This window comes from Euprymna scolopes, chromosome 42 (genome assembly GCF_053919585.1).
Source record: "Euprymna scolopes isolate OS-2025 chromosome 42, ASM5391958v1, whole genome shotgun sequence".
NCBI lineage: Eukaryota > Metazoa > Mollusca > Cephalopoda > Sepiida > Sepiolidae > Euprymna > Euprymna scolopes.
The window spans coordinates 32,700,888-32,725,508 of NC_136523.1; the positions used below are offsets into that span (position 1 = coordinate 32,700,888).

Below are 24,621 nucleotides of genomic sequence, written 5' to 3' on the forward strand. Positions count from 1 at the left end.
CTAGCAGGACCTGTGGAAATTCCACAGCAGACTCTTTCACATGTAATATATTGATGTTGGCATTCTGTGGATGTTCAGTGTAAATGGAGACGCACTAATATTATTGTAGCTCTTTTTTTAAAACTGCAAAAGTATTTATTTAAGATAGCAGGGATGCCTGGCGTAGCCTGGCCGTAAAGTACGTTTAAATACGATATTTTAATTCTTGCAGTTTTCATATATATTATTATAGAGTTAATGTTCTATCGATTTTTATTTATTATAAAGTTGCGATTTCAAAAATAAAAAAATATATCTATATGACTTGGGTGCATTAGCTTGAATCGAAACCGAAATAAAAACTTATGAATATATGTGTATATATATATATATATATATATATATATATATATAAATAGATTGAGTTCCTTCAGCCATAATCAAAACCAAAAGCAAAACTTGTGAAGAATTCTTGGTAAAATTATTTATAAAAAAAGTAGATGATTTAAGTGCCATCAGCTATAGTCGAAACCAAAAGCAAAACTTATGAAGAATTCTTGGTAAAATTATTTATGACGAGAAATGGAAGAACATAACAATTAAATGACCCGGATGTAAGTGTGACACACAAAAGAACACACATGCTATCGTATTAATATATACCAAATACCAAGGTCTCATGTATGATATGAAAAGAAACTGGAATCTAAAGGGAATATTAATCATACCAGTTATCATAGGTGCCACAGGACTTATGAAGAAGAACCTGAAGTCCTACTTAACTAATACTCCTGGTGAACCAAGTGCAAAAGAGATTCAGACAATTGCACTTAAGGGAACAGCGACGATACTAAAAAGAGCTCTCGGTTGGTTTCAATAAAAAAAGCAGGGCAATGTTGGCAGCTGGTTTGGCTGCCCCATACCCAGCATTACAATCTTCAAAAGAAGAAAAATAAAAAATAAAATTTTTTAAATATATATATAATAAATCTCAAAAGGGGAAGTTACTCCTCCGAACCTTGTGTTGGCCGTATATAAGGGAAATAACTCATTATATCTTAATATGTGAGGATAACCTCCTGTCTTGTGAGGTAATGGTATTCTGCAGTCGCTATATAATCCAATTTGGGATTTCCAGCTTTGTTGGCACTTGCTGTAGATGTAGTCAGTGATAGAGATGGTGGGGACGGTAAAGGTTAGGGTTATATAGTTTGGCTTTTTAAAGAAATTTTAATTTTGATTCATTTGTAACAATATTTTTTTTTGGAAAAGTGCTACCTTATTTTAGTACATACATCTATCTTCTATCGCTTTTTGTGTATTTTTGTAAAAAAAAATGTCTGTAAAAAGCTTTTTTCGCTGGACTTTTCGGTCGGCTCATTCCTTCTTAAAACTTTTTATATCACGTCTAAATGATAATATATATGAGTTACGAACGGGAGTCGCCTGTCTATTTAATTTGCCCGACTTTCACGCTTATTTTTTCCAGATTTTTAGAGCGTCCCGTGTATCTTTCGCTTTTCAGTATAAAACAAGCAAAAACTGGCTTGCAGCCACGTCATGTTTCAAGGTCACACATCACGTGACTTAAGGTTCTCACACCTGTTAATTTCATTTTATAAACGTTAAATTAAGAGGTTTCTCATTCCTCTTTTCTCGTGGCCGAGATGGCTAGGTCCCAGGGTTTTTTTCCATTTTGTTTCAATCTCCATGTCAAAGTTCGGGGTTCAAGCCTACTTTCCTACTAAAACTTTTTTTTTCTTTTACACCTACAAACACCTGGCCAACGTTTATTTTTTAAAACAGGGTTGTTTTGATCACCACTCCCCCACAACACACACCTACAAATACCCAGGCCACGCCGGGTACCCCCCGCTAGTCTATATATATAAAAGCGAAAATGTGTGTATGTATGTATGTGTGTTTGTGTGTCCGCTAAAAACTTTCGACAGACACAAGGAAAATTCACAAACTCGGTATCATATTGAAGCCCCATCCTTCACTTGAAAAATATCAAAAAATTGGCCAAAAACGTTCATTTTTTCACCCCTAAATCGACAATTTTCGACAGGGGGGGGTCAACAAAAACGGTCCTCTCGTGACAACGACCTGTTCTACGCATACGTCAGATGACGTCATGACCTGATTTACTTTAAGATTACATTTAACATCGTTTACTTGCCTTACGTTAATTTTTTTTGTGTTTTTCTTCGATGTTTTGATTACCCCCCCCCCCCCGCTTAAGTTTTAACATTCATTTTTATGTTTTCTTTTTTTTTTTTTTACTTCGCTTATAACAAACAAACCTCGTCATTGACCTCATTTGCTGAATAGCTATTGCTTACGTCATCGTCGTCGTAACGCTCGCACAAAATCTTCCGTGCGGGCACCTGTCAATTTTGTTCTTACTTAAATAAATTCAAACATCTTTCAGTAACTCATTCTGGCTGGCTGAACGGTTCATGTTTTTTTCACATTATATTTTCAAACTTTGCCTCAGGGCTTCGGGTTCGATCCTACCAACTTACCAAAACTCCCCCCCCCCCCGTTTCTTTTTATTTAAGAGCACACAAACCTCAAAATACCCGGGCAACGCCGGGTACCCCCGCTAGTCTATAAATATAAAAGCGAAAATATATGTATGTGTGTATGTTTGTATGTCTGCTAAAAACTTTTGACAGACAGAACAAAAATTCACAAACTCGGTATCATATTGAAGCTCTATCCTTCGCCCGAAAAATATCGAAAAATGGGCCAAAAACGTTCCTTTTTTTTCATCCCGAAATCGACAATTTTCAACAGGGGGGGGGGGGTCAACAAAAACGGTCCTCTCATGACGACAACCGGTTCTACGCATGCGTCCGTCAGATGACGTCATGACCTGATTTACTTTAAATAGTTGAAAAACTAACTAAATTTCATGTACGCCGCGTTAGCTCAGTTAGTTAGCGCGTTGATTCGTTATCTAAATGTTTTGGTTTCGAATCGTGGTGTGAGATGTCTTTTTTTTTTTTTTTTCGATTTTTTAAATTTAAATATTGAACCAGTGTTATTTAAGCCATTTTTCACGTAACGTTCGTTTTTCTGTTTTGTTTTTACTTCGCTCATCCACCCCTGACCACAAACACAAAAATACCCGGGTATCCATCGATTTTTTTAATTTTTAAATTTTAATATCGAAACAGGCTTATTTAATTTTTGTTTTTTCGATTTTTACATTTAACATTGTTCGTTTGCTTTACGTTAGTTTTTTTTGTGTTTTTTTCGATGTTTTGATTACCCCCCCCTTAAGTTTTAACGTTGTTTTCTTTTTTTACTTCGCTTATAACAAACAAACCTGGTCATTGACCTCATTTGCTGAATAGCTATTGCTCTACGACTTCCGTGCGCGCACCTGTCAATTAAATAAATTCAAACATCTTTCAGTAACTCATTCTGGCTGGCTGATTTTATTTTCAAACTTTGCCTCAGGGCTTCGGGTTCGATCCTACAAACTTTTGACAGAGGCGACGGATTTTCACGAGATTGGTATCATTTTAAAGCCCGACATCTTGTACGAAAAATATCGAAAAATTGGTCAAAAACTTTAATTCCTTCACCCTTTTCTACAAGGAGGGTGCCGAAAAAAAATTGTTCCTTCATTTTCTCTCCTCCTGCTATTATGACAATGACGTCATGTTTTACCTAGAAAATGTTGATGTTAGTTTAAACCACCTGCAAGTGTTTTTAAAGGTTTAATTTTATCCGTTATTAAGTGTATGTCTCTTTCGCGTAAGGGTAAAGTGTCGGGCATTTTTTGCTTCGGGTTTGAGCCTGTCTTTCTATCTAAACTTTTTTTCCTCCTTTACACCTTTTTTTTTTTTTACGTTTGTTCGCTGTTTTGCTTCGTATTAGTTTTTCCAATTTTTTTAACATCGTGTATTTTTTTAATATCAAAACAGGGTCACCCTCATGGATTTCGTTTTTCGGACTCATTTCCTCATCTTCAGTGTTTTTTCCACTACGTTTCGGCCGTATCATCCTTCGGCCTTCTTGAGGTGTATCTCGAACTCGGGAACTGCTTTTTTGGAATTTCGAACCCAACCCTTTATTGCTATGGGGGTACCATGTTCTCGTTCCATTCAGGCCGTCGCTGCTGCTACCGCTTAATGCTGTTGCTGCTGCGTCTATTGCTAGTGACACATGGCCGAGGCAACTAAGACGTTGGAACAGACATTGCAAGTCTCCAAGGTGAGATCACCTCATCCCAGAACTATAGACAATTAGGGTCACCCTCTCCTACATACACACCTCCAGACACCTGGGCAACGCCGGGTTTTCCTCTTTTACACCTTTTTTTTTCCTTTTTGCTTTGTTTTGGTTTTTCCAATTTTTTTTAACATCGTGTTTTTTTTATAATATCAAAACAGGGTCGCCCTCTCCTACATACACACCTCCAAACACCTGGGCAACGCCGGGTACCCCTGCTAGTCTATATATATATATATATATATATATAAATATAAAAGCAAAAATGTATGTATGTATGTATGTAAGCTTTTCCTCGATGTCCACAAAAGGCTTCTTTCAGAGAAGCGCTCACTCGGTTCACAACTTCTTAAAACTTTTTATATCATCTATAAATTGTAATATCTCACACTTAATCACGGAGCTCGCCTGTCTATTTAATTTTATTGACTTTCAAACGTTAATTATTCCACATTTCCCGCATCGGCACGCGTTACATTCGGTTTTCGGTATAAACAAAAAGCGAAACTCGACTCTAATTACTGGCCGAAAGCCAGTGGTCTCTAGAGAGCTAAGTAACGTTTGGTCAATGTCGACTTCGTCATATCAGACGGTAGCTTTCATTTCGAGACGAGACGCTCTCCTTAATAAACAGGGAGCGGGTTTTTAAAAACAAACAAACCGATTTATTGACCTCATTAAAAACTGTCCAGCACAAAATGCTAACTGCTGAATACCTATCTGTCAGGTCAATCAAAAACACGCACCTGTTTTTTTTTCACGCTTTACTATTTTCCAACTGCGCGTCAAGGCTTCGTTTTTTTTTCACGGGCACCTGTTTTTTTTTTCACACACACCTACAAACACCCGGGCAACGCCGGGTACCCCTCGCTAGTATATATATAAATGGCAAGTGTGTGTGTGTGTGTGTGTGTGTGTGTGTGTGTCGCAAAAACTTTTGACAGAGGCGATGGGACCTGACGACACTGGTATTGTTTTAAACCCGACCCTCCGGATGACAAATATAAAAAAAATGGCCAAAAACATTCATTCTTTCACTCTCAGTTTTGTTCAAATAAATTATAAATACAGATTATAGATTTTACAGCTATCAGTATTATCAAAGTATGCATACACATAGTCTAGATATAAATAATAAATTAATAAAAATATTAAATCAAATATTTTTATGTGAACGCATATCAAAATGAATACAATTTATTAATATGGCAATTTAACTTGAAATTCAAAGATGGCGTGATAAAATGAAGAAAAATTGTAATTTCTCTTCCAATTTTCAGATTTTGTTATCATGCCCATATGTATTTTTTTTTCTTTTAAAATGTTTATGACATGTCCCAGCGTATTATAAACACCCCCAACCTCCTCTATGTTAAGAACGGCTTTCGGAATAAACACTCTCCAACCTCGAAAACTGTTCTTAACATGGGGAGGTTTGGGGATGTTTATTCCGAAATCTGTTCTTAACATGGGTGATGTGGTGGTGGGGGTGTTTATACTACACTGGGGCAGGTCGTAAAAAAATACCTATTTTTCTTTTAAAATTGATAAGTGCTTTTTCTTCAGAAGAGTTAAGGGCAGAATAAATTCATTAATTGATATGATAATTAAATGAATCATTTTGCACTATGTAACAGATGCTGTCAAGAATTGTGCATGTCAATAGACTTAAAGAAAGAAATGGTAAGACGGTTAATATCTTGAAATTTGGAATAAACAGTGGCATCAAAAACAAAGTCCGTACTTGTCATTTGTTCAAAAACTGCAAATTTAAACTGAATTAAACAACGTATACCTCATTTGATTTGCCTTTTATTCCTCTATTGTAGAATTTTGTCATTTATCAGTCATATGCTCTGTAATTATATTGAGTTTTATAAATTAACGAATTGGTATAAATTAAAGGTGAAATATAATTAAAGAAACATATTTCCATTATGCCAATCGACATAATGGTTTGAAGCCTTGACTGTCATACAGGTGGTCGGCTTTTGATTCTGGCTTGAGGTAATTAACCGGCTAGCCACATTGATAAGCTGTGATACAGCGAAATAGTACTGTATGTGGATGACTAATATATATATATATATATATATATATATATATATATATATATATATATAAAAATGCACACATTTTTTATTATTTTTGAATTTATTCAAGTTCTAATGTAGGGTGCAATGACACAATTTAAACTCCTCCTCCTCCTCCTCCTCCTCCTCCTCCTCCTCCTCATCATCATCATATTCGATTTAACGCCCATTTTACATGCTGGCATGTGTTGGGTCTCTTTAAGAAATTAACTTCCAAAGTAATCTATCTCTGGTCAGGTCTGTATTTATCCCTCTTTTTCTCAAGTTTACTTTTATCACATCTTCACACGTCTTCCTTGGCTTTCCTCTGTGAACAGAACCCGATACCCCAACTGTTCTACATCTACTAACCCAAGAACTCTCATCCATTCTTTTAATATGACCATACCATCAGAGTTTCCTGTTTTGCACACATCTCCCCGTTCAGATTTAATCTTCTTTTGTGATCATCAGCCTGTCTTTAGAATTCGCATTAAAAATATTTTAAATGAGGGGACAGAAAATACAAACAAGGAGGCCGCCAGAGCACTAACAAAACAAAGTATCCCCCTCCAAATCGATAAGCAAGTTAGAATTAAACATTTTTTTTTACACATTTCCTAAAGAATTTGCAAACAATAAAATATTTAGGAACTTACTGGAAACAATAGACGATGCAAGGTTTCCGGAGACCAAACGGCGGTGGAAGGCACACGTTCCAGCCGCCTTCCCCTGGATGTCCAAGGCGTTCTTTTTTCTTACACCATACCTCTTTCTGAATAATATATCTGCAAATAAATTAAAAGTTATAATGAAGTAGTACCATCCTCAGTCATGTACTGTTTAAATAAAACTTAAGACATAAGGAGATGTTTGCTGAATTTTCTTTAAGATTTGATTTGGTGAGAATGGACTTCAGAGAGAGAAAGAGAGAGATTAATGTTACCTTATCTAGCAATGAAGCGCCTTAAATATCTTTCCAGATATTTTTTTGCACAGGCATTTAAAATTGTTGTAGACTCTTGAAAATTCAGTATGTTACTGCTGTACATCTTATGAGATGACTCACCAATTTTTATGGTATCAGGTTCAAATGAACAGATACAGCAGGAATTGGAATACACCCTACTAAAGCCTGATTGTCACAGCTGGTGAATTTCAAAAATGCAATCTGGACATGAGGACACTTTAGAAGAACAATATGTAATAAAATTCTATTTTAAACTTGGGAAAAATGCAACAGAAACGTATGGAATGCTTCAAACTGCTTTTCCACCATCAAATATGAATCGAACATCAGTTTTTGTAGTGGCATAAGAGATTCAAGGAAGGCAGGAAGTCAGTGAGGGATGATGAGAGGTGAAGGAGGAGTAAGGAAGTCAGAACACCAGAGTTGATTGGCCAAATAAAGAATTTCATGGATAAAGACCGTCATGTGTCTTTAGAGACAATAAGTGCACAGTTTGATGTCAGTGTGGGAACTGTATACATAATTATTCGTGAGGAACTGAAGATGCGGAAGATTTGCGTGAAGTTTGTCCAAGGGTGCGGTCTACAACTCTATTCTTATCACAGACTATTTGACTAAGACGAGCATCAAGACAGTTCCTCACCCTGCCTCCAGATCTTGCTCCCTGTGACTTTTGGTTATTCACACACAACACCAACTCTGAAGTCTCTGCTCCCCCCCTCTCTCTCTCTCTAAGCTGTGAAAAACTCAAATGCATGTTAACATGTCAATAATTCTCAAATTTTTTGTTAGAGCTCACTGTAGTAAAAGGTTCTATATATGACCTTAAACTATATCCGATGGTGAGGCTCCAGCTTGCGGGCTTTGGGGAGTGTGGAGCCACCCTTTAATTGCCATTGCTCCCAGGTCCACTCTGATCCAGAGTGGTAGTACCTGTTAGGGTCCCAACTATGAGTTAAATAGAAACCAACTTCAAAAAAAAAAAAAAAAATATATATTCTAATAAAAAAATTTGTTTCAAAATAACTGGATTCGGCATTAAATAACCTGAAAAGGGTTGATATGCCGTAAAACAAAAACAACCAACCAACCATCACTGTAGTAAAATTTTAAGGGTATTTAATTTTAGTCATTTTGAGCCATTGTCAAGACTTGAAAGAGGCTATGTTTTTTTTTGTTTTTTTTGTTTTTGCAGAATTGTATCATGTTCAGAAGTTCATTTAAGTTTATATTTTAAAGCGATTCAACCGCCAAGTTTACAAAGCCTATATTTGAAACTAAAGTGAATACTGGCAAATGGAGGTTGTAGTCCAAAAATTGCCTCGAAGTACGTTGGAGCAGACTGAAATAAAGGGATTCACTAACGACACAAAACAGGATATAGAAAAAAGTATTAATTATTAAAACAATAAAATTTACAAGTTTTTGCAAAACTTATTGTGTTTGCAGCTTTAGAGAAAGTCCAACTATAAAGTTCTTTTACGTCCAAAGAAGTAGACGGCTCTTGTAATGTTCGTATAGGCACAAAATTTTAAGAGAGGAATTTTCCTACCTGTTGCTTCATGGACGAGCTGTGGTTAAAAGAGGAAGAGACTATTGTTCTAAAAGCGAACCCGATAAACGGGGGTCCCTGATTGGTTGATTAGACAGACCCTATTTTTAGATTGTTAGTGTATTAAAGGGAGGTAAGTGGGAATGATAAACCCCCTTTTTTTTTAATAATTTGTGTGATTATCAAGTGTTAAAAGACGTTATATATTTTCTTTTACTTATGCATGTTATGATGCTGTGCACTAGATGATTTGATTATCGTCATCCCTTTCTAATTTCGGAATATCATAAAAAAAACTTTGATACTTTCAAAGCAGGCAGGTCTGCTAAGCTGATCCCTGTCCTTTCTGAACTCCACAACAAATGACTTGCCTAATCTTGCTTCCCTAATAGCCTAAAATTTGCCTCTTCAATGAACAACTGATCAGCAAAACAGTCTCCTCCTGTTCTTTAATAAAATTTTTGAATCTTCAATCAATCTAGGCATAATCCACCAACTTGTTTAAGTTAAGCATTTATTTATTTTATTTTTTTTGACAAACAGTACATATTTAGAAATCCCGATTTACTGTGGATATTCTAGCGGTCATTTCTGAACGCATTTAATGTATTTGCTGTATTTGAAACATTAGGATAATTTTAAGGTTACCAGTAGTTAACTTTCTATTTTTGAGCGATTATTATGCTTGTATTTGTTTTTTTTTTAGCACTATTATGTCATGTAGAGAAATGGGCTTTTTTAAAAATAAGTAGTTGCCGACTTTACAAATTAATAATAGTTAATTATTGGATTTTAATTAATTACTAGCGGGGGTACCCGGCGTTGCCCGAGTGTTTGTTTCCGGGACGGGGGGGGGAGTTTTAAAAAATGTTATGGTAGGTAAGTAGGAAGGATCAAACCCGGAGTCATGAGTAAAAGTAGGAAAATAAAGTGTGAAAAAAAAAACAAAAAAACATCTGCAACGTTAACAGTTCGGCCACCAAGAAAAGTCCATTCCAGTTGTTTAGGAAAAAAAAAAAAAAAAAAAAAAAAAAAAAACGACTACGGTAGGTCGGCGCGAACGTGAAAATATAATGTGAATTGTCCAGCACGCTAACCACTACGCCACAGAGCACTGCAGCTTAGTTTAGTGATTTTAAATAACTTCACATGAAAGAACTACGAAGCCAAACCGGTGTTCTCTTCTCAACTGTTCCTTGTGAACGATCCCCAAACGGTGTTAAGTGGTGGCAGGGGAAGGAGGAATTTATTAGAGAGAAAATATTTTACCACTTCCATTGATCTTAACCGATTTTGGCCGTGACTTCTCAGCAGAAAAAGTATAGAAATCTAAGATTATCGAGGAATTTGAGAAATAATAAGCCTATAACACACCTCAGATATTGTTCTGCCGTTTGTGCATATTATATTTGCATGAAATATCTTGATTTTTAATCCTATTAATGTCAAAATCAGACGGGAAAAAATGAGTTCATTTTATTTATATAGAGATAAGATGAAACTCTAATGATTTAAACTCGATAGATAACTACAAACTTCCACCCATTAATATGGGAGGGGAGATTATCATCAAAAGTGTCCTGAATTGTTAACTTAGCACCGGACTTACTACTTAGATTTAAATAAGTCACTTGTCCCCATTCCAGTAGTTAACTTTCTATTTTTGAGCGATTATTATGCTTGTATTTGTTTTTGTTTTTTAGCCCTATTATGTCACGTAGAGAAATGGGCTTTTTTAAAAATAATTTTTTTTTTTTTTTTAGAATATATTCTCGGAATCCACCATGCAATTATTTTACTGCAGTATTCTATAAAAAGAATATTGCCATTAAATATAAGCTTTACAGCATCTGTTATTAATTTGTTAGGTGAAAGTTCGTTCTTATAACCACTATTCCCACCTCATCCACAAATTAATGCTACCTCATCTGCAAATTAATGCCACAGATAAACAATCCAAAAATTCACATTTTTTTTCTTCTTTTTTGTTTCCTTCCTTGATTATCGTCACTTGACGGACGAAATAAACGCGATGCCGTTTGTGAATGGTTCATTCTATTACGACATTTTTACATTTTATACCATGAGTTGTTAGTTTAATATTTTGTTTGTGAAGATGCAACAGAAATAGTGGAACTTACTCAAAGAAATTCTCCTCAAGTTGCGCTTCCGTCAAACCAGAATGGATTGGAATCAAACTGGTGTTTATATACATGATGTTTGGCAAAGGGACTTCAGTTTCTTCATAAATAATCTGAAAAAAAAAAAAACAAACATAAAAACCACATTATTATCACAATCATCATTGTCTTGCCCATTTTTTTTTTTATGCATTCTGATATAATTTTGAATGCTAAATAACATAAAATAGTTCTTCAGAATAATGTTTTAATAGTATTATATATATATACATATATATATATACATATATATATATATATATATATATATATATATATAAAATGTTAAAATTTTCATCCGGCCAAAATAGAAGCATTCTTTTTGGTGGTCTTCAAATTTTTTAACTCCAATTTCTGACACTTTGTTTTTCAATTTCAACAACTGAGGCGAGCACCTGCTTTTATTCATTTACCTGCAAATAATAACCTCCATTACACTGGACTTCTTCTTTAAATACTGTTGGTTATTTTTATTTTAATGTTGAACTCTCAATTGAACTGTCCGCATGACTTGTTTTCCATATTTATATTCTTATGTTTTTTAAGTTTTGTGTCTACAACTCATAAAACTTTTAGTTTCATCCTATGCAGTAAACAGCAAATACATAGAAATGTTAAAATTTTTAACGTGACTATCGGATTATTTTGCTAACAGTTTTTTCTCTGATGAGAAGCATTAACATTCTTTGAAATTCTGCGGATTAAGAAGCACCTAGCTACCAGCTTTGGAGTATTCTGACGAATAATAAAAACTTTTTGTAAATTTATACTCTATAGCTCTCTTCTTCTTATATATATATATATATATATATATATATATATATATATATATATATATATATATATATATATATATCTATATCTATATATACCTATATCTATATATATATATATATATCTATATCTATATATACCTATATCTATATATATCTATATATCTATATCTATATCTATATATATCTATATCTATATATATACCTATATCTATATATATATATATATATATATCTATATATACCTATATCTATATATATATATATATATATATATCTATATATACCTATATCTATATATATATATATATATATATCTATATATACCTATATCTATATATATATATATATATATATATCTATATATACCTATATCTATATATATATATATCTATATATCTATATCTATATATATATCTATATATCTATATATATATCTATATATCTATATCTATATATATATATATCTATATCTATATATACCTATATATCTATATATATATATATCTATATCTATATATACCTATATATCTATATCTATATATATCTATATCTACCTATATCTATATATATCTATATATATATATATATCTATATATATATATATCTATATATATATATATATATATATATATATATAGTCATCCACATACAGTTCTGTTTCGCTGTTTCACAGCTCATCAGTTTGGCTAGACAGGCAACTGCCTCCAGCCACGATTGAAACTTGACCGCCCAAATGACTGTCAAGGATTCTCACCATTGCGCTATACAGCTACTGCTGTGTGGGTAAATGAATTAACAATCTTTCGACATGGTCTATGTATATATATATATATATATATATTAAATTTATTTATACAAACAGAAATGGCTACATATGTGCATACATGTTTCTGTAATCACCCACGTTGATATATATATATATCTACACACACACACACACCCACACAAACATTATATACATACATACATACATACATACATACAAGGTACCTTCAATAACCTTCCAGACTTTTTTTTCATATTGGCACTTTTATTGATAGTACACACATGAAACTCTAGTTCTCTTTGAAGTAATCTCCTCCGGCTGCAATGCACTTGTTGTACCAACAACTTCTGGAAAGCCCATGGAAGTCAATGATCCTCACCACAACTTCTTTCACCTCCTCAATTGTCTCATAACGACAGCCTCTAAGGTTTTCCTTGAGCTTAGGGAATAACCAAAAGTTAGAGGGAGCAAGGTATGGACTGTAGGGAGGGTGAGGAACTGTCTTGATGCTCATCTTGATCAAATAGTCTGTGACAAGGATGGAACACCCTTGTGACAAACTTCATGCAAAACTTCCGCATCTTTGGTTCCTTGTGAATAATTGTGCATACAGTTCCCACACTGATATCAAACTGTGCACTGTGTTCTGACTTCCTTACTCCTCCCACACATCCCATCATCCCTTACAGACTCCCTGCCTTCCTTGAATCTCTTATGCCACTCAAAAACTGATGCTTGATTCATGCAAGATGGTCCAACAAGTGGTTTGAAGCATTCTATACGTTTCTGTAACATTTTTTTCAAGTTAAAAACAGAATTTCACTGCATATCATTCTTCTAAAGTATCCTCACGTCCAGATTGCATTTTTGAAATTCACCATCTGTGACAATCAGGCTTTAGTAGGGTGTATTCCAATTCCTGCTGTAGCTGTTCATTTGAATCTAAAATCATAAAAATTGGTCAGTCATCTCATAAGATGTATAGCAATAACATACTGAATTTTCAAGAATCTATGACAATTTTAAATGCCTGTACAAAAATGTCTGGAAATTTATTTGGATGGATTAATAACACGCACAGAAATATGTCGGCAAGTTAAAATGCAAAATGTTCATTTCAACTTGCTGACATATGTCTATTACTTTTGTGCATGTGCAAATTCATTCATAGCTTGAAGTGGTCTAATTCTTTATCATTTATTTGCCAATAGCTCAAATGGTAAGGAACATGGCTAGAGACCTAAATGTTTTGGTTTTGATTCTAGCTGATGGCATCCAAATCAATTTTTTTTAACTTTTGAAATCAGTACTATATTTTAGGTACAATATAATAATTAATAGAAAATTGGCTCTGTAATAATAGATATGAAATCTGCTTGAATTAAAATATATTTAAACATAATTATTTAATATTTATTTAATATTTTTATTTTCATTTCTTCAGAGGATCACCCTCCATATCATCCAGACCTTGCTCCCTGTGACTTTTTATTATTACCTCAAGGAAAACCTTAGAAGCTGTCTTTATGAGACAATTGAGGAGATGAAAGAGGCTGTGACGAGGGTCATTGACACAATCACACAAGAGGACTTCCATGGGGCCTTCCAGAAGTTGTTGGAATGGCACAAGTGCATTGCAGCCAGAGGAGATTACTTTAAAGGGGACTAGAGTTTAACGTGTGTACTATCAATAAAAGTGCTCATATGAAAAAAGTCTGGAAACTTATTTAAGGCACCTCGTATTTTTCAGCGGTATGTAAGTGCTAAGCCTGCAACGTGTGGAACTTAGTGTTGCTAGGAATTTAATTTACATTTTTATTTTATTATCTTTTTTAATACACAAACCTTGTTTTTAGACTATATACATTACTAGCCTGGGTGCCTGGCATTGCCCGAGTGTTTAGAGGCGTGTGTTGAGCAAAAAAAAAAAGTGGTAGTAGGCAGACAGGCCGGTTCAAACCCGTACCGTGACAGAGAAAAAGAATGTGAAAAAAAAAGCCAAAAAAAACGTGAGGTCTTTGCTGTTGCGTCCATCGCCAAACTGGAAGCGGCAAAGGTTTAAATTAAAGCTAGTCAATCGAAAAGAGGGGATGACTTTCGAAAATATTGGTGCAAAAACCGATCCCTCCTTGTAGAAAAGTGCCTAGTTGATGGTGAAGGAATTAATGTTTTTAGCCAATTTTTCGATATTTGTTGTCCGAAGCATTGAGCTTCAAAATGATACCCATCTTGTGAAAATCCATCACCTCTGTCAAAAGTTTTAGGCAAACATACAAACATGCATACATATATTTAAACAGACAGGTGAGATTTATATTATAGACTAACGAGGGGTACACGGCGTTGCCCGGGTGTTTGGAGGTGTGTGTGGTTTTGGGTAAATCAAAACTCCGAAGGGGGTGGGGGGGGTAAAATGAAAAAAAAATGTTTTGGTAGCTAAGTATGAGGATCGAACCCGAACCCTTGAGGCAAAGTTGGAAATTAAAGTGTGAAAAAAAAAAGAGTGCGACGTTAACCAATGGGCCACCACGAGATGCTAACGGAAACACGTTTGAATTTATTTAATTACTTAAATTAGCAGGTGCACGTTTTAATGACTTAATGAAGTCAACTTTTGACTGCGGGGTATCATTTAGTGCGGAACGCTTTTTTTTTTTTCCCCCCAAGATGTTGGGGGTAGGGGGAAACAGTTCCACTTGTTCAAATTGAATAGCAATTGTCTGATATAAGGAAATAATATTTCCACATTGAGTAAAGCTGATTGCTTTCGGACATTTCCGGCGATCGAGACCGGAAAAATACCTAGACAATTAGTGTTGCTTTTATTATAGGAAAAGGCCTAACTCACATGCAGCGAGCGAAAACTGTTAAATATTTATCTTCCCGAAGTCGAGCAAATTAAATAGATAGGCGAGCTCCGTTGTTAAATCTGAGATATTACGATTTACATGTGATATAAAAAGTTTTAAAAAGTTGTTAGGCGACTGACCGCTTCTCTGAAAAAAGCCTTTTGTAGACATACAGAAAAAGCGAACACACATACATATATACACACATACATACATACATATATACACACATACATACATACATACATTTTCGATTTTATATGTATAGATGGATTTTTTAATTTTATTTTTTTACGATTATTTTTATTTTATTTTTTTTATGATTATTTTTATTTTATTTTATTTTTTTACGATTATTTTTATTTTATTTTACTTTTTTACGATTATTTTTATTTCATTTTATTTTTTTTTTAATTATTTTTATTTTATTTTATTTTTTTACGGTTATTATTATTTCATTTTATTTTTTTACGATTATTTTTATTTTATTTTATTTTTTTTACGATTATTTTTATTTCATTTTATTTTTTTACGGTTATTATTATTTCATTTTATTTTTTTTTACGATTATTATTATTTTATTTTTTACGATTATTTTTATTTCATTTTATTTTTTTTTACAATTTTTGTAGACATACAGAAAAAGCGAACACACATACAAACACACATTTTCGCTTTTATATTTATAGATTATTTCATGTATCTACATTTTATAAGTAGATATAATATTTTATGTATAAAATAGCAAAAATACCCGCATTTCATGTGGGATTTTGCTGTATGCTCGGGTACACGCAAAGTGGGTCAACGAATGTACAGAAAAGTCTTGGCCTTTAACTTTTGACCTTGACCTTGAAAAATAATGTGCACCATCACTAGGTTAAAGACCATCATCGCATCAGGTTTGGCTATGATTGGTGCAGGCTGTAGAAGAGTTGTTCACAGACACACACACAAACGCTACTACTATATATATATATATATATATATATATATATATATATATATATATATATATATATATATATAGTATTTACTTCAATAGTTCTCAATATTTAAGTTGTGGAAACTCACCTCAGGTAACCGGCGAGGTGGATATGTGACATCCCATGAGGAAGGTACCCTGGGTTTTGTGCGCATCTGGTTGAAGACGACATAGAAGAAAAGAACGACGGCAAACACGAGAGGAAGAAAACTTCGAAGAGAACATCGTCGTCGCTTGAAGCACAACTGAAAGAAACAAAATAAAATGAAAATTTTTATTTTTTTTATTTTTTTTTTACATAGGCATCACCACTTATCAAGGCCCAGAGGCCACTCGAGGATAAGGGTTAAAGAGTGTACAGTAGTCAATTGGACAATATAGTAATCGTTAGTAATGGAAATTCTGTAAATTTGTTAACTTGAGTGGAACGGTTCATCAAGAACTTGTTTACGTTAGACTTGAAGACAACAATATTGTAGTTAGCTGGAAAGCAGGCAAACGGAAGACAGTTCCATAGACGTGCAGTTCTAAGATAGAAACTTTATTATTTGAATTCTTCAGGTGTGTGTCGTCCAACTCTGGAACCTGCACAAAATTTTAAACAGAACCCTTTATTTGAAGCGTTCGGTAGAAAGTTTAAATTTTTATATTTTTGTCGCAAAACACATAAAATATCGAAGAGAATCACAAAAAAAAAAAAGTCATTGCTGAATTCAAAATATTTATGTGAAAATAAGTGTTTAAATATTTGATATACGTCCGTTGAAAGGTGGTTATTTAAGATTATGGATTTTCTGAAGATCACAATGATAAAAACTCTGATGAAAATGACGTTCTACATAAGTACCATAAATACATTGGATATTATCGCAGCAAATGTTTTTGTATATTTGTGTCATTTAATCGAGCATAGATATATCCTATCTCTACAACTATATAAATGCAACTTTGTGTGTGTGTGCGTGCGTGTGTGAGTTCATTCCTTATAGACTCCGAAACAGCTGAACAGATTTTCTTTCAAAATTTACAGAACTTTAGTGCATAAGTCTGGGACTGATCTTGGACTAAGTTACTGCATGGAGGTAAGTGAAGCTTCCTCCCGGGCGATTTCACGGATTTCGATGACAATAAAAATATAGGAGTGTGAAATATTCGTTGATCATCATTCAATCCCGGGTAACATTGTGTCTCCCTGCTAGTCTTCAATAAAAAGTGTATGGTTTATAATTATATCTGGTTAAATTTGTGCTTTATGTTAGAATGATATTGTAAAATTGTCTTTGTATTTAAATAGTTAATTTCTTCCATTAAAAATTCCATAAAATATCAATTTAATTGCCATTGCTCCCAGGTCCATTCTGACCCGGACTGGTAGTACCTGTTAGGGTCCCAACTATGGGTTAAATAGAAACCGGCTTAAAAAAAAAAAAATATATATATATATATATATATATATATATATATATATATATATTCTATTAAAAAATTGTTCTTCAAAATCACTGGATTCGGCATTAAATAACCTGAAAAGGGTTGATATGCCGTAAAACAAAAACAACCAACCAATCGTAAAATATCAAGGAAAATCTAATAAAAAAAAAATCATTGCTAAATTCAAAATATTTATGTGAATCTAAGTGCTTGAATATTTGATATACATCTATTGAAATGTGGATACTTAAGACCATAGATTTTCTTAAAATTCTCTACATAATTATGTTCTATTTGTTTTGATTTTTCCAGACTTGCAAATCAACGATCATTAATATCATTGCTGTTCATTAAAGTTGAACATCTAAAAAATCTAATTTTGTAAGCCCCTTCAAATATGACTGGAAGAAAGAGAACAAGACAGGTTGACCAGTGGAAAAGAGAAATAACAAAACGGAAGCGAAATGGTAGAGAAGAATATGCCAGTAGTTCTTCAAAATGCATTGTAGGAAAGCGCAGGCTTGGAGAAGCATGTTTTAGCAGGAAAAGATGTTTCGTAAAAATAGGCGGCCCAGAAAAAGTTGCATTAATATTCAAATCATTCCGCAAAATAGGAAATTACAACGAGCAAAATAGCTACGTACAGAAATTTGTTAGAAAGCAAAAGGTCACACGAAACCGTACAAAAGAACAAAGCAGAAGGCGTGCAACAATCGTCCAATTGACTACTGTACACCCTTATCCTCAAGTGGTCTCTAGGCCTTGATAAGTGGTTATGCCTATGTAAAAATAAAAATACCTAGTAAGGTTCGTTCAAAATTTGCAAAAAAGTTTCCATTACACGATTATTAAACCCCATTTAAAGGCTGAAAGAATTATCATTATGCTCCAAACATTTAACCTCTCTTTTTTTTTTTTTTTTGTTTGTAAAAATTATCAAGGGCGCTTACACCATTCTTCCACCACATGCGTCATAAAAATATCAATTATTATTTTAATACCGGCAGACACTAATTTTTCATACTTTCGCAATCATCAGTGTAGGAAGTGATAATTATTGAAGTTGGAATGTTGTATATTACTCGTTTCTTACCCCCCCCCCCACACACACACATACACACAACTCAACTTAATTATGTCAGACCCTCGCTCCTCCTGGGATAAAACAAATCAAATGACAAAACAATAAATTGCTTTTCAATATAATTACAAGAATGAGGTCCATATAATAGAGAAAAGAGACTGGTTATGCCTTTTTTCTTTTTCTTTTTATATCAGTTTGTTCTTCCACCGAATGCGTTATTTAATTCATGGGGTAGTATGCTCTCGTCATGTCAGCCATGTAATTTGTCAACAATTTTACGGCAAATATAGATGTATGTGCACAGAAGCTGCAGGAATGGTACCATGAAGACTCTGATGTTGCCATGTGTGTGCGTTTGGATTCTTAATCCGTCAGGGGGATGTGATGCGTCTAGTGCGTTAGGTATACGTTAGTGTTAAGTTAGTGTTAAGTTAGTGTTAAGTTCATGCTTGCATGCTTTCTTGTTTCCAGCACGAAACAAGTTATTTCTTTATTTTTACCCCTTTCTTTCCTTTTTACCTTAGCCAATGCACAATTTTTCATTGTCGTTTCCTCCTTAGAAACTGAGACGGAAAAGGGATCCTCATCAGATGATGCAGATGATACAATGAAAGACCAGACTCCCCCTCCTGACACGGAGAGCAAAGCTATACTAGATGACTTGACTGATAGCAGAGGGAAACCACTGTCTAGCTTAAAACCAGTTTCTAATGTTGAACCTCTCTCCCCACTCCGTTCTCCAACTAGTCCTGCTAGTCTTATGGAAGCAAGAGCCAAATTCTTTGCCTCACCTCCTGAGCCAGTTCGACTTGATGCAAAACTTCTTTTTGGTAAGGTTTTGTGTAATCATCAAGAATTCATCAAGGCTTTTATATTTTTTTTTAACCAAGTTTATTTGCAGCACCCCCATTATGCTTCCAACTGAAAAGAACAAGTTTAGCATGACACTATAACTGAAGTTACTTAAACATTATGCCTTTTCAAACATAAATAAAAAATATATTTTCAAATTGACTGATGAAAAGGGAGCAGCTATGCATAAGTCTTCCCTGCCAGTACATAGCCCCTCCATCATCAAGACTCCTACAGTGCCTCCACATTAGCCACACACGGTAACTGAGTGCCTTGCGGCCACAGGCTAAACTTGTAGGAGATCTCAGAGTAGCAGGGGACCCCAGAGGTAGTGCGTTATGGCCCACCGATGTGTGGACACACCCTGGTACACTACCAACCTCTACCTCACTGTCTTGTGGGTGCCCTTGGTTGGGCGAAGACTAGAGGAACCAACCCCAAAATCAAACACCACTTCCTTGTGGCCCTTATCACAGCAAAAGGCTAAGAGATAGGAACTCTGACTTCAAATCCTACTGCTGCCTTGCAGTTTTCCTTAAAAAGTTATGGAACCTCATCAAGAAAGAAAAGGGGTAGTAGCAGACACGATAGGGCGTCTGTTTACCTCACTGAGATTACTTTCGGCCAGAAGCTGCAGCCTCGTCTGCTGCCAGTCGTCGCGGATTCGCTCCACTGGATATGAGCATTGGAGTTTCAGAGGGTGTTTATCTGATGCACAACAGGTACTGCACCTAAACTGCGCAAGCAAGTTTGGAGCCAAGGTGGAAAGTCCTGTGGCGATGGAGTGAGACTACGCCAACATCGAGGTATAAAGCACTGAGGCCCCGACTAGTCATCGTCAAGACTGACGGACTGCATGATAATGATGATGATGATGATGCCGCCATACTGGGCCTGAATAAGGCCTATCATCAAGTGTACATATACAAATATCCTTTTAGACTGGGGTTGAAGGAGCAAAAGTATTGTCTCACGCGACTTGTGTTTGGCCTGAACGTTATGCCGATAATAATCCGATCCAATATGAATGCAGTAATTTCTCAGGATACACCTATAAAACAAGCCATGTTTCTGCTTTAATAGTTTCTTCCCTCGAATAGCTAGACTTTGGAATTCCTTTCCTGCTGCTTCCTTCCCTGACTGTACTGATAAACAGAAGTTTAAATGTAACGTAAACCAACATCTTGATAATCTTTCCTAGGCATGGTCCCAAATAGCAGCCCCTTACGTCCAAGTGGAGATATGTCTTGTTAGGGATGAACGTGAGTAAAATAAGAATCGACAACATTTTTGTCAACTTATGTCTCACGTATGCAGATCAAGTGAAGCAAAATTTGGTCTGTAAGTCTTCTCAGTAGCTTCCTAGCGACGGCAAATATGGGGAGGAGATACAGGGTGGAACGATAAAATTCTCACCCTAGAAAAGACAGCATGATTCCATTTCCGTTTGATGAAAACCAGTTTTCTTTTGTTATTGCAGACCATTTACTAGTTGGCCAGTTGCGTACAAATCCCAGGAGCGATAGGAGCCTTTTATCGTATCTGAATGTGACACAATGTTCAACAAGTGAGAGTGGAGATGCGCCACTGTACAACTCATGCTCTCTACTGATCCAAGTTATGACAACAGGACCATTGCCAGCACCCTCAAAATGCAAATCTGGAAGATTCAACACTTGAGAGTACAGCTTAACAAATCAAACGACCCACAGTTATGGTCTTTGGTGTGGTTTCAAGTGAAGGCCATATCATGTCACCTCACATCTTCGAAGTAGGCTTGAAAGTCAACACTAAAGTGTACCTGGATGTGCTGCAGAGTGTGGTGATCCCTTGGTGCAATCACGTGGCTACTTTCTTTCTGCTTAACTGTCACTTGTTCTGGTTGAAATGGGTTGGAATCAAGTATCTCAAAAAATGGTAATAGACTTTTTTTCAACAAGTGATGCATTTTTAGTGTCAGAAGAGTGAAAAAAAAATTTTTTTTTAATATTTTTTAATAGTTTTATTAAAAACTATTTTGTATATTTCCATGAAAAAATATTTTTGAATATTTTTATCAAAAAATATTTTTTAATATTTCCATCAAAAATATTTTTCAATAGTTTCATCCAAAAATATTTTTCAATAGTTTCATAAAAAAATATTTTTTAATAGTTTCATCAAAAGATATTTTTATATTTCCATCAAAAAACAATTTTTATTATTTTTATCAAAAAATATTTTTTAATATTTTTATCAAAAAATATTTTTTAATATTTTGGAACTCCTTACTCTTTTGACTTCCAATGTTTCATATGCTAAAATTTTAGTCATGTGATTACGGTGTAAGCATCAATAAAATAAACTATTCATTCAAGTGCCGCTTGTTATGGATTTAGTTGAATACGATATTAAAATTCACTTTTTTGGTACTTATGCACTTATGTTACCGGGCTGGCAGGTGAATTTTAACAATTCTGTACTTTCACCTAACAATTTAATAAACAAGAAGCTATCGTAAAACTTGAATTTAACTTGAAAATACGGGTTAAAAAATATGAGTTTAAAAAAAAATAGCACAGTAACATGTACCCCTTTATTTCACATATTTTTTTTTAACGGACCGTTTGAATACATTGATTTAAATTTAAAATGTGTAATTATTTATAAAAAACGGAATAATGAGTAATGTAGGTAGGAAAGTAACTGTTATTAGTCAAAAGTAACATTTATTTATTGTATTTTTTTATACTTTTGTTTGTTTGCTGGCTTCTTTGCAATATATCAATTCAATTCAAATAATAAGATAAACCAAATAATAATCTGATTAAAATACTACATTTTTTTAAAGTACACGCGAATTCATTCAAAATTGCAAATTCATTCAAAATTGTGAAATCATTCAAAATTGTGAAATTCATTCAAAATTGTGAAATTCATTCAAAATTGTGAAATTCTTCAATATTGTGAAATTCTTCAATATTGTGAAATTCATTCAAAATTGTGAAATTCATTCAAAATTGTGAAATTCATTCAAAATTGTGAAATTCATTCAAAATTGTGAAATTTATTCAAAATTGTGAAATTCATTCAAAATTGTGAAATTCATTCAAAATTGAAGAAATAAAGCCCAAGCGCAACTGAATTTTTTTTTTATTAAACAACATTTTAAATTTAAATCAATGTATTCAAACGGTCCTTCAAGTTTTATATCTTTTTGTTTATTAAATTGTTAGGTGAAAGTACAGAATAGTTCAAATTCACCTGCCAGCCCGGTAACATAAGTGCATAAGCACAAAAAAAAGTAAATTTTAATATTGTATTCAGCTAAATCCATAACAAGCGACACTTGAATTAATGGTTTATTTTATTGCTGACACCGTAATCTAGTGACTAAAATTTTAGCAGACGAAACATTGGGAGTCAAAAGAATAAGGAGTTCCAATATTTTTATCAAAAAAAAGTTCTCAACAATTACAGCCTATGCTAAAAAACAAAAAAAAAATGATAAAAGAAGAAAAAAGAGGATCCCCCACTACGAAGTCTATTATGAACTCTTGTTGTGTAGCGGGGGCTCATATTGACGACATCTATAATGGGGCTCAGAACAGAGATAATGACGATGACAAGAACACTGAGGGAGAGACATTTATAACAGAGCTGGAGATAGATGCAAATTCATTATTGAAGAAATGTGTTATACATTTCTTTACATCAGATGGGGAGAATCATTATTGATGATGGAGGAAGGGACAAATTATTTGGAAAGGGGTTATACAATGTTCATTTATAGATTACTAGCGGTGGGTACCAGGCGTGGCCCGGGTGTTTATAGGTGTGTGTTGTGGGGAGAGGTGATCAAAACAACCCTGTTTTAAAAATAACGTTGGCCGGGTGTTTGGAGGTGTAAAAGAAAAAAAAAATTTTAGTAGGAAAGTAGGCTTGAACCCTGAACCTTTGACGTGGAGATGGAAACGAAATGGGAAAAAAAAAAAACTCTTGCGAAGTCATTATGATTAGAATGTTAGACGAAGTCCTTCGTGGAATCAATAAGGTTAGAAGGTAAAAGTCTTGTGTGAAAATAATGTCCTTATCTTAAGGTTGGTGTTTTAACTGGAAATTTGCCGAGGCACAAAACCAAACTTTATTTCATCTTTGTTTATCTGAATCTTTATTTGCTAATCAATTACTTTTCCATCATTTTCAAGACAGGATCCATTACTTTTAAGCCTTTGTAATTCTCCCATTAAGTGCTTCATTTATAACTTTATAACCATTCACAATCATAATTAGAAGAAAGCAACGTGAACGCACAGATAAGCTTTGCCTTCGGGACAAGATCCCCCCCCCCTCGCGCCCTCAACACAAATGAATTAATAATTCTACGTACGATAATTCATTGAATTATCGTATCATCATTGTTATCTTTTTTGTTTTTACACGGAAATAAAAAATGTTTTAAACAATTGGGTGCTAAAAGTAGGACGTCCCCCAAGTACGAAAGGGCGAATGCGGTATTATGGTGAAAGAAGATTCTAGCTAAGAGAAACTTTTGTTTAGTTCTAGAGTGACAAGGATGACCAACGACCCCCATCTCTCCCCCCTTTTGAGTTGGCCTTGTGCCTAAGTTTTTTGTTCATGTTCCTTTTTTGCCTGAATAAAAGATTTGATATCTCATAGTGTAGTATCTGTTCTTCAGATGCTGCACTTCAATTTCTTGTTTTCTGTCAGTGGAGGAGAAATCCTTCACGACTGAGACAATTTTTATTTTTGTTTCTTTTCTCCACGTTAAAAAACGACCCTGATGTCTAACTCTGTCCCGTGGGGGTGGGGGGCATTGTAAATAGGAACAATGATTTAAAGTTGCTTGAATGATTTTGAGGGAACTATTTATGCTG

At 34.2% G+C, this 24,621-nt stretch overlaps 1 protein-coding gene across 2 annotated transcripts in view; it reads right to left on the reverse strand.

Annotated features, from left to right (window-relative positions):
• Positions 1–24,621, reverse strand: part of LOC145267003 (uncharacterized) — a 57,920-nt gene that overhangs the window by 10,954 nt on the left and 22,345 nt on the right. For both annotated transcript variants that reach the window (XM_080122903.1, XM_080122904.1), the window contains exons 2-4: positions 16,467–16,622; positions 10,963–11,075; positions 6,959–7,087 (exon numbers count right to left, since the gene is read on the reverse strand). In XM_080122903.1, coding sequence (XP_079979029.1) covers positions 6,959–7,087; positions 10,963–11,075; positions 16,467–16,622 — 398 coding nt within the window. The remainder of the gene's footprint in view (positions 1–6,958; positions 7,088–10,962; positions 11,076–16,466; positions 16,623–24,621) is intronic.